The sequence below is a fragment of the Hydra vulgaris genome, chromosome 04 (genome assembly GCF_038396675.1).
Source record: "Hydra vulgaris chromosome 04, alternate assembly HydraT2T_AEP".
In the NCBI taxonomy this organism is placed as follows: domain Eukaryota; kingdom Metazoa; phylum Cnidaria; class Hydrozoa; order Anthoathecata; family Hydridae; genus Hydra; species Hydra vulgaris.
The window spans coordinates 5117532-5129709 of NC_088923.1; the positions used below are offsets into that span (position 1 = coordinate 5117532).

Genomic DNA, 12178 nt, shown 5'->3' on the forward strand with positions numbered 1-12178 from the left:
CTAATTTTTAATAATTTTTTATATAAATTTTATTAAATTAAAAACTCTTTAAATAGGTATTGAAATTTTTTTTATAATATAAAAGAATGCCGGCCAAAATCTAATCCCTTAATCAATGCATGTACACTCCACTGCACCTATCTCTATTTAAGTCAGTCAATGTTTGTACACTCCTCTGTGACTATGGCTATAACAGCCAATTTTTGCATATATTCTATGAAACTTAGAAAAAAAAAAGATAAACAACAATTATAGTTAAAAAACATAATGCTGCTTTGATGTTAAACTTTGTAAGAAAAATTAAAAAAAAAAAGGTTCTCTATGGAGGATTTGAACTCGCAACTTTGCCAGCTGTGCCTCTATATCCACAACACTACACTGTTCTTTTACTAATTTTTTAAAATTAAATATTTTACATTTTTAGCATGCAAATAATGTCAATATTATGTGTATAATATTAATATTATGTGCACATTAATATAACAATTTTTGCGTACAAATTATGAATTTTTTTCCAGATACATAAGAAAATTTTAGTTAAACAAAATGCATTTTCATTTCTGAGTTTTTCCAGATATTTCTTAAAATATTTTCTAAATTTGTTCTGGATATTTTTATGAAATAATCATCTGGATTTAAAAAAAATAGTTATACATTAAATTAACTAAACTATATATAATATATAAAATCTTTACAGAAAATTGCTTTACAAACTTTACATAATAATAACTTAATACAATACAAACAAAATAATTATCAGGATTTTCAAAGTAGTAAATGTATTATTGTATATTTTAATAGTTTGTTAATCAATTTGTATCTATTTTATTTTATTCTCAGTTTTTGTTCATTAGCAATGTGCAATCACTAATGTGTAATCAATAATGTGCAATCACTAAGTCTTCCAACCTGCAAAGATTGCAAATTATATGAATCAGGTAAACAAGATGAAGGGAGCAAATTCCAAAGAACTGATATTTGGGGAAAAAAACTAGACAAATTTTTGGAGCACTTAGAAACAGCCACAGTAAAAGAATGAGACTTAATTGAATGATGAGTAACACAAGAATAAATTTTAGCAGCCTGTTATAATATTATTATAGTAGTAAGGCCCATTATAGAAAAGAGAAAGAGAAACAACATTACGATGATGTGACAATGGTTAAATGTTGGCTGCAAGAGCAGGTTCAACTATGTTTGCAATGTATTTTTGCACCTTGTCTAAAAGAGAAAAAGCATCATTCTAAGATCCGCTCCAGATATGAAAACAGTATTTTATACAAGGATGGATTTGAGCTTTATAGAAGTAAAGAATAGAATCTGGATTAAGAATATGGCGAGCACGATATAGAGATGCAACCTTAGCAGATGAATTTGTTATATGGTTTCCAAGAAAGATCTAAAGTAAGAGTTAATTCTAGAAAACCAAGGGTAGATGACTCATGGAATATATCACCATTCTTCAATATAGAAAGACTGTTATGTTAACGATGTTATCTAGACTGTTATGTTAACGATTACCTGAAAAATATCTGAGTTAAAGTTCACCAGTTACTGAAAGCCCCATGCTATAGAAGAAGTGAGATCCTTTTCAAGCCTAAATGCCCCCTTCAAGCAATCAGAGAGTGTTTCTTACCAAGACAAGAATAAATGGTAGTATCTTCAACAAACAATGCCACCTTAGAGGTGAAAAATTCTCGGAGATTGCTAATATAAATTTGAAAAAGTATAGGGCCAAGGATAGAAACTTGAAGAACCCCTGAAAGAAATGAAAAAAAGTGCTGTCCATCGAGGACAACTTTTATACTATGATTGGTAAGGAGGATTTCAATAGTCTTAAAGATGTTACCTGATACACTGTAAGAAGAGAGCTTATGAAGAGGACTACCATGCGAAACTTTATCAAAAGTTTTAGAGATTTCGAGAGCGATAGCCTTAGCTCCACATCTATCTAATGCACAATGAAACTTATCAGTTATTACCGTTAACAAATCAGCAGTAGAACGAGAAGATTGAAATCCATTTTTATGATCAGAAAGTAAGTTATTAGACTTAAGATAAGAAATCAAGCATTTTAATTAAAGACTCAAAAACTTTACTTGTGGTAGTAAGAAGGCTAATGGGACAGTAGTTAGATGAGTCAGATGGTTCAACAAATTTAAAAAAAATAGGGATAGCATCTGCTATTTTCAAAAGACTCTAATGAGCACTTTAATAGTTAAATAGTTTTCAAAGTATAGACAACAGCTTCAGAGAACTCTTCTACAAGACTATAACAGGTATGTTGTCCGGACCACAAGCTGTAGAAGAATCTAAGCGGGAAATCACTTTAGATATAGAAGCTGGAGTGATATGAATGTAGCACAATGGATCAACCTGTTTAACAGCTTTATTAGGTAGGATGTGATTAGTGGAATCAAGAGATGAGGTTGATGAAAAGTTTTTAGCAAACAGTTCAGCATTGTCTTTAGGTGAAGTAACATAATCTGAACCATGCAAGAGAGGAGGAATTACAGATTTGCCCTTATTATAGATACTCTTAAAGATTCTCTAAAAGTCTCTGGAACCTAATTTTTAAAATATAAAACAAGATTTTGTGACCTGAGTATAGCAGGCTTTAGTGTTAGACAAAACCTTTTTACAATTGTTTTTAGCAATAGTAAACAGACGTCTGTTCTCTGGAGAATTGTTTTAATGATAGATATGAAAGTAATGATCACGATTAAAAATTAATATTATTATTAATAGTTAATAATAATAATGTTTTATAAAAATTATATAATTAAAATTATAAAAATGTTTAAAAAATAATAATAATAATATTATTATTATCATTTTTATTATTATTACAAAATTTTTTTTTTTTTTTAATTTTATTTAAAACTAAATAATTATTTAGTTTAAAATTTCTATTAAATTTAATAAATAAAAAATACAACATGAAAGTTTTATTATTATACCTCTTTTAGAGGTATAATAAAAAGGCTGCAAAATAAAAATGTATTGTATACAATCTTTGAAATTGGGTCAAATCTTTTTGGACAAATTGCAAATAATGTGTGATCCTTAAGGTCAAAGTACCATCACAAAATGTGCTACAATCTTTAATGGAGGAAAGCACTGAACAAAACTTGTTATTAACATGTTTTCTTTATATTTTCAATATTTTAATGCATCATTAATAATGAAAACACTTTAATAATGCATTTTGTCTAATGTTTTACCCTATCCAAAATGGTTGAGGGAAAACTTATCTCACCATATCTCCCATATTTTGCTTATTTAATCTTACTTATAGTTTTGTGAATTTTCAGTTTCACAATAATTTGCAAGTGTCACCCCCACCCTCTCTACACATTTATGTTAATAATAATTTTTTTAGATAAAGAATAATTTCTTTATAATAGATTCTAATTTTTAGACACATTTAAAAGAGATGGGTGTTCAAGCTATTGGGGATCGGGTTTACATGCTTGAAATGATTAGCTTTTTGAAAAAGAAGAGAAAAGAAATGCAAACTACTGCTGCATTATGGAGTGGTGAAACTCCTGCACCTGGATTTCGTAAGTCAAATTTCATTTGTAAAAAGTAGAAATTTATCATCATCATCATCATCATCATCATCATCATCATCATCATCATCATCATCATCATCATCATCATCATCATCATCATCATCATCATCATCATCATCATCACCATCATCATCATCATCATCATCATCATCATCATCATCATCATCATCATCATCATCATCATCATCATTATCATCAGTATATGGATCTCTGTTCTGTATTGCAATTCAATCATCGGCTTACAGGATTTTGACAGGTTCAAATAAACATTAAAAAATTTTTTTTTTAAATTATGCTTAAAAAATTTTTAATTTTCGAGATATGTTCTTATAAATTTGTCTCAAACTAAATATATAACAAAAAATGCATTTCTACAAAAAATGTATTTCTACAAAAAATGTATTGCAATACCGAATCTTTCGAAATAGGGGATTAGTGTAGGGGTATATTTACAAAGAGGATTGGATTGATTGTTTTCAAATCTATTCATAAATGATAAATTTCCATATTTAAATTTTTTGCCATTTTACAAATCATCACAGCATTTTGAAGTTCTGAGTTCAACTAAACTTTACATTATAAATCCTAAACAAATACTTTACTTTGGATTTTTTTAAAATAACAAGGTTAGGGTTCAAGGCAGGGTTGATTAGGGAGTGTTTGAAGTTTTTTTTTTGATGGATGTGTTATTTACTATGTCAAATGTCTAAAGTATAAACTCTGCTAATAAAAGTGAAATGCCTTTTCAGAACTTAAGTTTTAAATACTATACTGTGTTTTATGGCTCAAGAACAGAAATAAAAACTTTTTTAGTAACAAATATAATAATTGTTTCTTAAAATTATAAAACAGTTTTTAATTTTATTCTCTAACACTATTGCACTTTAAGTTTTTGGGCATAATAATGGCTGTGTTACCTCTAAGAGGGCCGAACACAGTCATTATTTGAACTCATTGAAAATTAGCATATTTGGACTTTTTTCGATACAGTAAAAATTAGCTATATGAAGACGCTTTATAAATATTAAACATTCTCGGTTTTTATTTGCTTTTATCTTTGACACCTAAATTAACTATAAACACACTATAAGTTTTTTTTGTCAAATCAAATTTTTTTTTTTTCAGAATATTGAATAAAATAGTTCCAATAACAATAAATTTTAGTTTCTAGTTATCTAGCAAATTTTGAAATTTTGAAATTTTTTTGTAAAAAACATCAAATTTTAGCCAAAAAAGGCCTTAAACTGTACACATGAATGAAACAAGATGACTCAAAGATTAAACATCTTTTTCTCTTGAAATTTTGCACATATAATTATTAATTTAATTAGAAATTTATTAACTTATTGTAATCACAGCCTGTTTTTATTGATAAACAAATATGTATATGTATAATTTATTTATTTAAATAATTCATGTTTATTTATTTTCCTATTTAATAATTTTTGATATATGCTTATATTATCTAGTTCCTGAACTAAAATAAAGTTCATTGCACAAGTAGAAAGGCCAATTATTGAAATTCGCTATAACTTATATCACTTTTAAAGGGGGGGGTCTACATGAAAAAATCATGAACAGTAAGTAATAACACTGTAAGTAAAGCACCTTATGTCTTGATTTTTGTTCAGTCTCCAGATCTATATGATTACTGCAAATGCTAAAAATTTCAGCTCCATATCCTAAACCAATCTGGAAATATCTTATTCCATGTAAAGGTAAATAGCAAAAAATGACAAATTGAGAAAATAACATTTTAAAAATAAAAATTATTCCAGATTAAAAAACCGACTTCATTTTAATAAAAATTTACTTCTGAATTGAAAACGTGGAGTAATATTTATTTAAGAAACAAAATCGTTCTTTGACTTGTTCTTTTGCTGTTCTCACTTTTTTTATTTCAATAAGGAAACTATAAGATGCACATGATAACTTCTCGCACATGATTTTTAAAATAATTTTAATACATAAAAAAAAAAAAACACATCAAATACTTAATAATATTAGGAACATAATTGTATAAATTATACAAGAATGAATTTTAATAAAAATACAAATATTGATAAAAATAAAATATATGTATTAAGGAATATAAAAATAACTAGCTACCTAATGAATATTCAATTCACTAGTCAGCCAGTGTCTGTCCAACTATTGAATAACCTAGGTGTTAGTTAGCCAGTTCATTAGAAGAGACTTATCAAAGCCGAACTCAATATTTATGGCCCAACGTTCTTACCTTGACTTAACCATAAATTAAATTTTCTAGAATTTAAAAATCACGTCAAAAACTTCCAATCCAACAAACATCCACCAAAATTTTCTTAAGTATAAAATGTTAGAATATAGAATTAGAATATATAAATCAAAACAGTTTCAATGTTTTATTAAATGAAAGTTAAAATTTTTGAAGTAGCTGAAGTTTTTTCTGAAACTTAGAATTTAAGGGGATTCAACAAAATATAAAAAGTTTAGAATAAAAAGCAAAACAACTAATAAAAAAAACATACTAAAAATCTGTAAAAAAAACAATATAAAAAAACTTGTTCAAGTGCAACAAAAATTAAAACTCAACCAATCAAAATCTTAACATAAAAAATCATACTAATATGATAAACTAAATCATTTAAAAAAGTTTTTCTTTGAGTTTATTTTGAAATAAAATATAATGGAAAATAAGTAATAAATAAAACCCCCCGCAAAAATAGCTTATCAACACTAAGCACAGCAACAATAGCGCAAGGCATAAGATCTTTGTAAGCACACATTACATTTTGCTAAATATTAACAGACTCTGTGTCTCCAGAATAATTAAAAAAACACAACCTAAGTGCTAAAATAACTTTTAGTTATTAAACATATTTTATTAACTAAAATACTTGAACTGATTTTATTTTATTTATTACACTATTTGAACAATCGAGGGATATTTATAGTTAAACAATTCGAACAATTATATCATAAAAAAGCAAGCAACTTGTAAAACAATTCTTATACATGGTCATTATTAAGTATAGTATTAAATATGTAAGAGCTCAGTAATTGCATAGATTACATTAACCCTTTATATTTCTAGTTTTACTCTTTTTCAGAGAGAGAGAGAGGAGAGAGAAACAGTGTTTCCTAGGTAGTGTGTTAGTAAAAAAAGTAAAAAAGACATGCATTAAATATGTATGAGCATAAGAATAGTTACTGTAAATGATAATGACAAAAACAACACAGTAGCACAAAACAACTATAACACAATTAACCATAAAAACTGGTTTTGTTATGTTATCAGTAAAAAAAAATATTTTTACCTTCATTATGTAAAGTTCCGGTTTCTACCTAATTTTTGACTAATGATTAATACAGTAAGTTTCACATAATATGAATTTACTAAATTAAAACCATGTTTCAACAATAAGCAAACTAATAAAGTGATGTCGAAGGCAACTAAAAAAAAAATAACATAACTATGTTTTAATTTATAAAAAAATTTAAAATCATTTAAATTTAGGGCTATTATAAATTGTCATTATTCTCTAGCCTGTCTCTCCAAGGAAACTTTATAGATTTTTTTAAAAAGGCTCAAGTTAAATATAATAATTTTTTTTTTTTAAAGGGTTAAAGTTTTTAAAGGGTCTTTTTATGCTTTTTTCACTAAAAAAATCAGGTTTTATGAAAAAGACAATATAGCAATTTTTTGTTTAAAATTTTTATCTAAAACAACAAAACTATAAAGTAAAGAAAAACATATACTTATAATCAACTTTACAAAAAAACATAAAACTTTAAGCAATGAAACATGGAAAGGCTTAATGAATGTTTCTTGATTTTACATCCAGCAAAATTTTTTTCCTATTCTTTAATATTTATAAAGAGAAGTTATATGTGCTTGTAATAAGCAACCCATAATACTTGTTATAGTCAGTCTGTTTGACAAATACCATTTATACTGGGTATCTGCCAGCTTTATGTTTGATTTTCCTGACTTTTACATGATTCTCCGGTTGTTTTCCACGATTTAATTTATAGTTGCAAAAACCCAACTACTGAAATAATGGACTTGAACACTGTTAGAAAAAATCCCTTTAATTGAGTATGATAAATCATCAGTAAAATCAACATTAAAAGTATCAAGAGAAGATTGTAAAATAATCTACCAACTAAAATCTAAAATTATTTGAATGATTTAGATATATATAAACTGTTTTATACATATATATATATATTATATATAAATATATATTTTATATATACATATATATATATATATATATATCAGGGCTTGTGATGAAGAAAATTGTCAAGCGTGTTATATCGCGCTCGTAAAATTATATGTTTTCATCGGGTGTGATTATGTGCGCTCAAGATAACGTCGGCGAGCGCGATTATGTGAATTGCTTTTTATATCTTTTTTTATTTGTTACATAATTTTTTCGTCAAAAAATGTTTGAATTAGTATCGCATTTATGAAATAAATCATGAAACTACTTCAACAAAAGAGATTTTTATACTTCCAAACTTCTTGTATATTGTCACATCGTGATTTTATTTTTAACTATTTATGTTATAAAAAAATAATATCAAACAAAAACGCAACTTCTTATTGATTTAGTATTGAAGTATAATTTAGTGACTTAGTTTTGCTTCGTTGTTTTGATATATGTATTTTAAAATGTTACTCTGTAAACTTAATTAACGGTTAAAGGTTTTATATTTCTTGATATTTTTATTCAAATTAATTATTTAATTTTTTTTTAAAATTTCTTTTTTAAATTACGTTTTTTTAAATTACGTTTTTTTATCTTAAAAATATAACACAAGAATAATTTGAAATAATAATAAATAAGAATAGTAACTTTTCATTTAATAAATATTGACATCGTTACTTAGTTTTCTTTTCGAATGTCCTTAATTGCGAACATTCTAAACAACAGAATCGTTTTAAATTTGAGTTAAAATAAATAATAGTTAAATAAAAAATCTATACTATGAACAAAAACTAATTTTAAAAATTACTCTATTATTAATATTTATTTTTATTATAAACGATGTGTGGAATATTACAAACAATAAATCAAATAAATTTTACTTGATATTTTCACAAGATTAAAAATACTCCGCAGTTTTAATTTTCTTATAATGGTTTTCTAATTTTCTATTCTTATTTTATTTGCGCATTTTTGTATTCACATTGTGTTTCCACGTGCACTTTCCATTATTGAAATTAGTGACGATTAACGACTTTAAACTGCTGATTCATTACGTTAGTGCAAAAGAGAACGACGTTGTGCTTTTTATATTTTATATCAGTTGTTTGATAACAGAATATCTTTAATAAAAAATCTTTTTTAAATAATTTATGAAAATAAAAAAATAATCTTGAACTATTAGACGAGCGTTATTTTATACGCTCATTATAAGCTGAACAAGCGTTGTTTATCGCACCTACAACGTTTGAAAATACCGTTTACGGGCGCGTTTTACAAGCGGAGCGTGCTCGCGCTTGCTTCATCATAAGCCCTTATATACTATATATATATATATATAGTTTTTATATATATATATATATATTTTATACATATATATTATATATATATATATTTAAATATATGATACATCTTGATCTTTATCCTGTGATAAATATATGATACATCTCTATCCTCTAATATGAGACATCTTGATCTCTATCCTGTGCTTGTATTTGAAAAAGTTTAAATTGCTATATTGCTTTTTCTTATTTTTTTTTATTATTTTGCTTTTTCTTATTTTAATAATATTATTATTATAATTGATGATTTATTTTTTAATGCTATTGGTATTAGAATGTTTGTATTGTTTTATTGTAATATTAATATTACTGTTTTTTTATTTTTATGATTATTTTCATTAATGTCATTAAAATTATTATTAGTAATATAAAATTTTTATCATTATTTATTTTACTGGTATTATTGTTATTAACAATATTATTACTACTATTGTATATATTTATTACTGTTACTTCTAATACTGTTACTAATCTAATAATATCATTTTTACTTTTATTACCATACTAGTAAAAACAACAATACAGTTATCATTATACTACTAATAATATAATAATATAACTCATACTAATATATTTATTTAATATATTATATTATTGCTGTCAGTTATTGTAGGTCATTGCATTATTGTCATTTACACACCTGTTTGTGACTAAATAATATGTATATATATATATACACACACATATTTATATATTTTTTATAAATAAAACTACATATTTTTTACCACTATAAGTTTCGTGCTAAATGCAATTATCAATTGAAAAGTCTGATTTTTTTCTTGTCGAAAAATAATTCTGTACAAAGGCTTATATCATTCTTTCAAAAAACCAAATAGCAACTTACTTTACTTCCATACCGAGTTGAACCCATCCCCCCCCCCCCTCCTTACAAATTATTAAATAAATTTCAATCTCAAAATTCTTCTGACAAAAAAATGTTAAACTCTTCAATGGCAGAATATGACAAATAGGGCATCCAATACCAGACCAAAAATGGAATACCGGTTTTTCGGTATTAGGTTAAGTGAAAACCGAAATACCAGTATTTACAATTACTAAAAAAAAAATTAAGTAAAACCCAAAGCAACAATTAAACAGTTCCAAAACTTTATTTTTTAAGTTAAAATAATATATATATAATTAATTAATTTGAAACAAAAAACATAAAAGAGTTATTTATTATTAAGACAAACAACATAAATTATTTAAAGTTTTGTCATTTAAAGATGATCGAATTTTTGTACTTAACATTCCCGATGAAGAGAAAGCCCGTTCAGCTTCTACGCTCGTTGGGGGAATAGTTAAAATATTATCGTAGACCAACGTCAAGTTGGTCCCACGTGTACCATCTTCCTCAAATATAGAAAGTTCTTTTTGTACCATTTTAGTCAAATCATTAATATTTCGCTTTGTTTTTGGTACTGTTTTCATTTTCATCTCATTATTTATGGCGATGTCTAGCTGCTTCTTAAATGTCAAGCTCAAAGGTTCGTCTTCGCACATTATGGTATCTTCGTCATCATCTGTTTTTGTAGGAAATGCTGTAGTTTCAGTTTGTTGGTGATCGTCTTTTTGTTGGTGATCATCTGAACAGCTTTACAACTTTTCTAACTTTGCTTATCAAGGGAGCCAAATTATTTGCAAGTTCATTTAAATTTGGTGAGCTCTGAAAAATCTTTAGTTCGTCTAAATGGTCTTCGTTATATTCATCAGAAATCTCACCAGCACTATCTTCATCAGATTCAAAATAATCATCTGTCGATTCCACAACTGCTATTTTATACAATACGTCAACCACAGCCAAATGGATTCCATGGGTTAGACAAAGTTGTTGGTTGATGGACATTAATCAGCCTACTTTCTTCATAACCAAAGCACCATCTGTGGTAATACATACAATATCGCAATCAATTTTTAAGTTGTGTTCTTTCAGTATGTTTTCAATTAACTTAACACACATTTCTGCTGGGAAAGGTCCATTAACTCTTGCTAAACCCAAATTTCAAAATCTATTTCGAGAATAAACATTAATGTTCAAATAATGTCTATTTTTTACCAAAGTCCACTCGTCAAACGTTAGACTAAATCAATTTCCTTGACGTTGAAGTTCAGATAATTATTCTATTATTGAATTTCGAATTTTAGTGGCATATTAAATAACTATTTGACGAATAGATTCAGATGATTTTGGCACATCAAAACCTCGAGCTACCAGCGATTTTCTTAGCTTATTAGATGTTATAAAAACTCTGAATGGCAAGCCATCGGTGGCCGTCATTTTAGCTAAAACATTTGGCAGTGTATCTTCGTCTTCGTTTTTTGTATAAAAAATTGTAATTTTATTTCTGGGCCTAATGAGTTGCAAATCAGGCATAGTTGAAACACCAGCAGTAGATGGCGAAGTTGAAACTTCAACTTGATAATGTTTTAATACATTTATTTGGTGAGAAGTCCTTAAATGTGTATGGAGTCCACTAGTCGAGCCACCACAGGTCTTCATTTCTCTAGCACATTTTTTACATTTTGCTGCAGCCTCAGACTTTTTGCACAAAAAGTAATTCCACACAAAGTTTTTGTCCTGAAGTCCTTTTTTAAAATCTTCAAATACTTTTGGTTTATTAGCCATGACAGCACGTTTTTGAATACTATAATTTGCAAAATATGAAAAATAATATTGAAATACAAAGTAAATAAATATTAAAAATTTATAAAAATGAAGATAAAGATATGAACTTATATGAATTTAATATAATTATATGAGTTACATATTGAATTATATGAACTTTTCATATAATTATATTTTATTTCGTTAAATGTGTTATACTTTAAACTGACTGCGAATCATAAATAAAAATAATATAAACTACACATATATATACACATCATTTTTCAATCGCAATTCCCGAGCAGTCTTAAAAAGCGTGCTTATACAAGCCTAAAAGTCATTAATTCCAAAATCGTTTTCTATTTTGAGAAGTCATTATTTTAAGCACGTGCAAACCAGTGATTACGAAATATCAAATATCAGACGAGATTTAAAACATGAAAAAAAATATAACATCTCTAT

General features: G+C 26.4%; 1 protein-coding gene across 1 annotated transcript in view; it reads left to right on the forward strand.

The window, feature by feature from the left end:
- Positions 1–12178, forward strand: part of LOC100198390 (uncharacterized) — a 38418-nt gene that overhangs the window by 11368 nt on the left and 14872 nt on the right. Inside the window, exon 3 of the mRNA XM_065795300.1 lies at positions 3422–3563. Within this exon, the coding sequence (XP_065651372.1) occupies positions 3422–3563 (142 nt within the window). The remainder of the gene's footprint in view (positions 1–3421; positions 3564–12178) is intronic.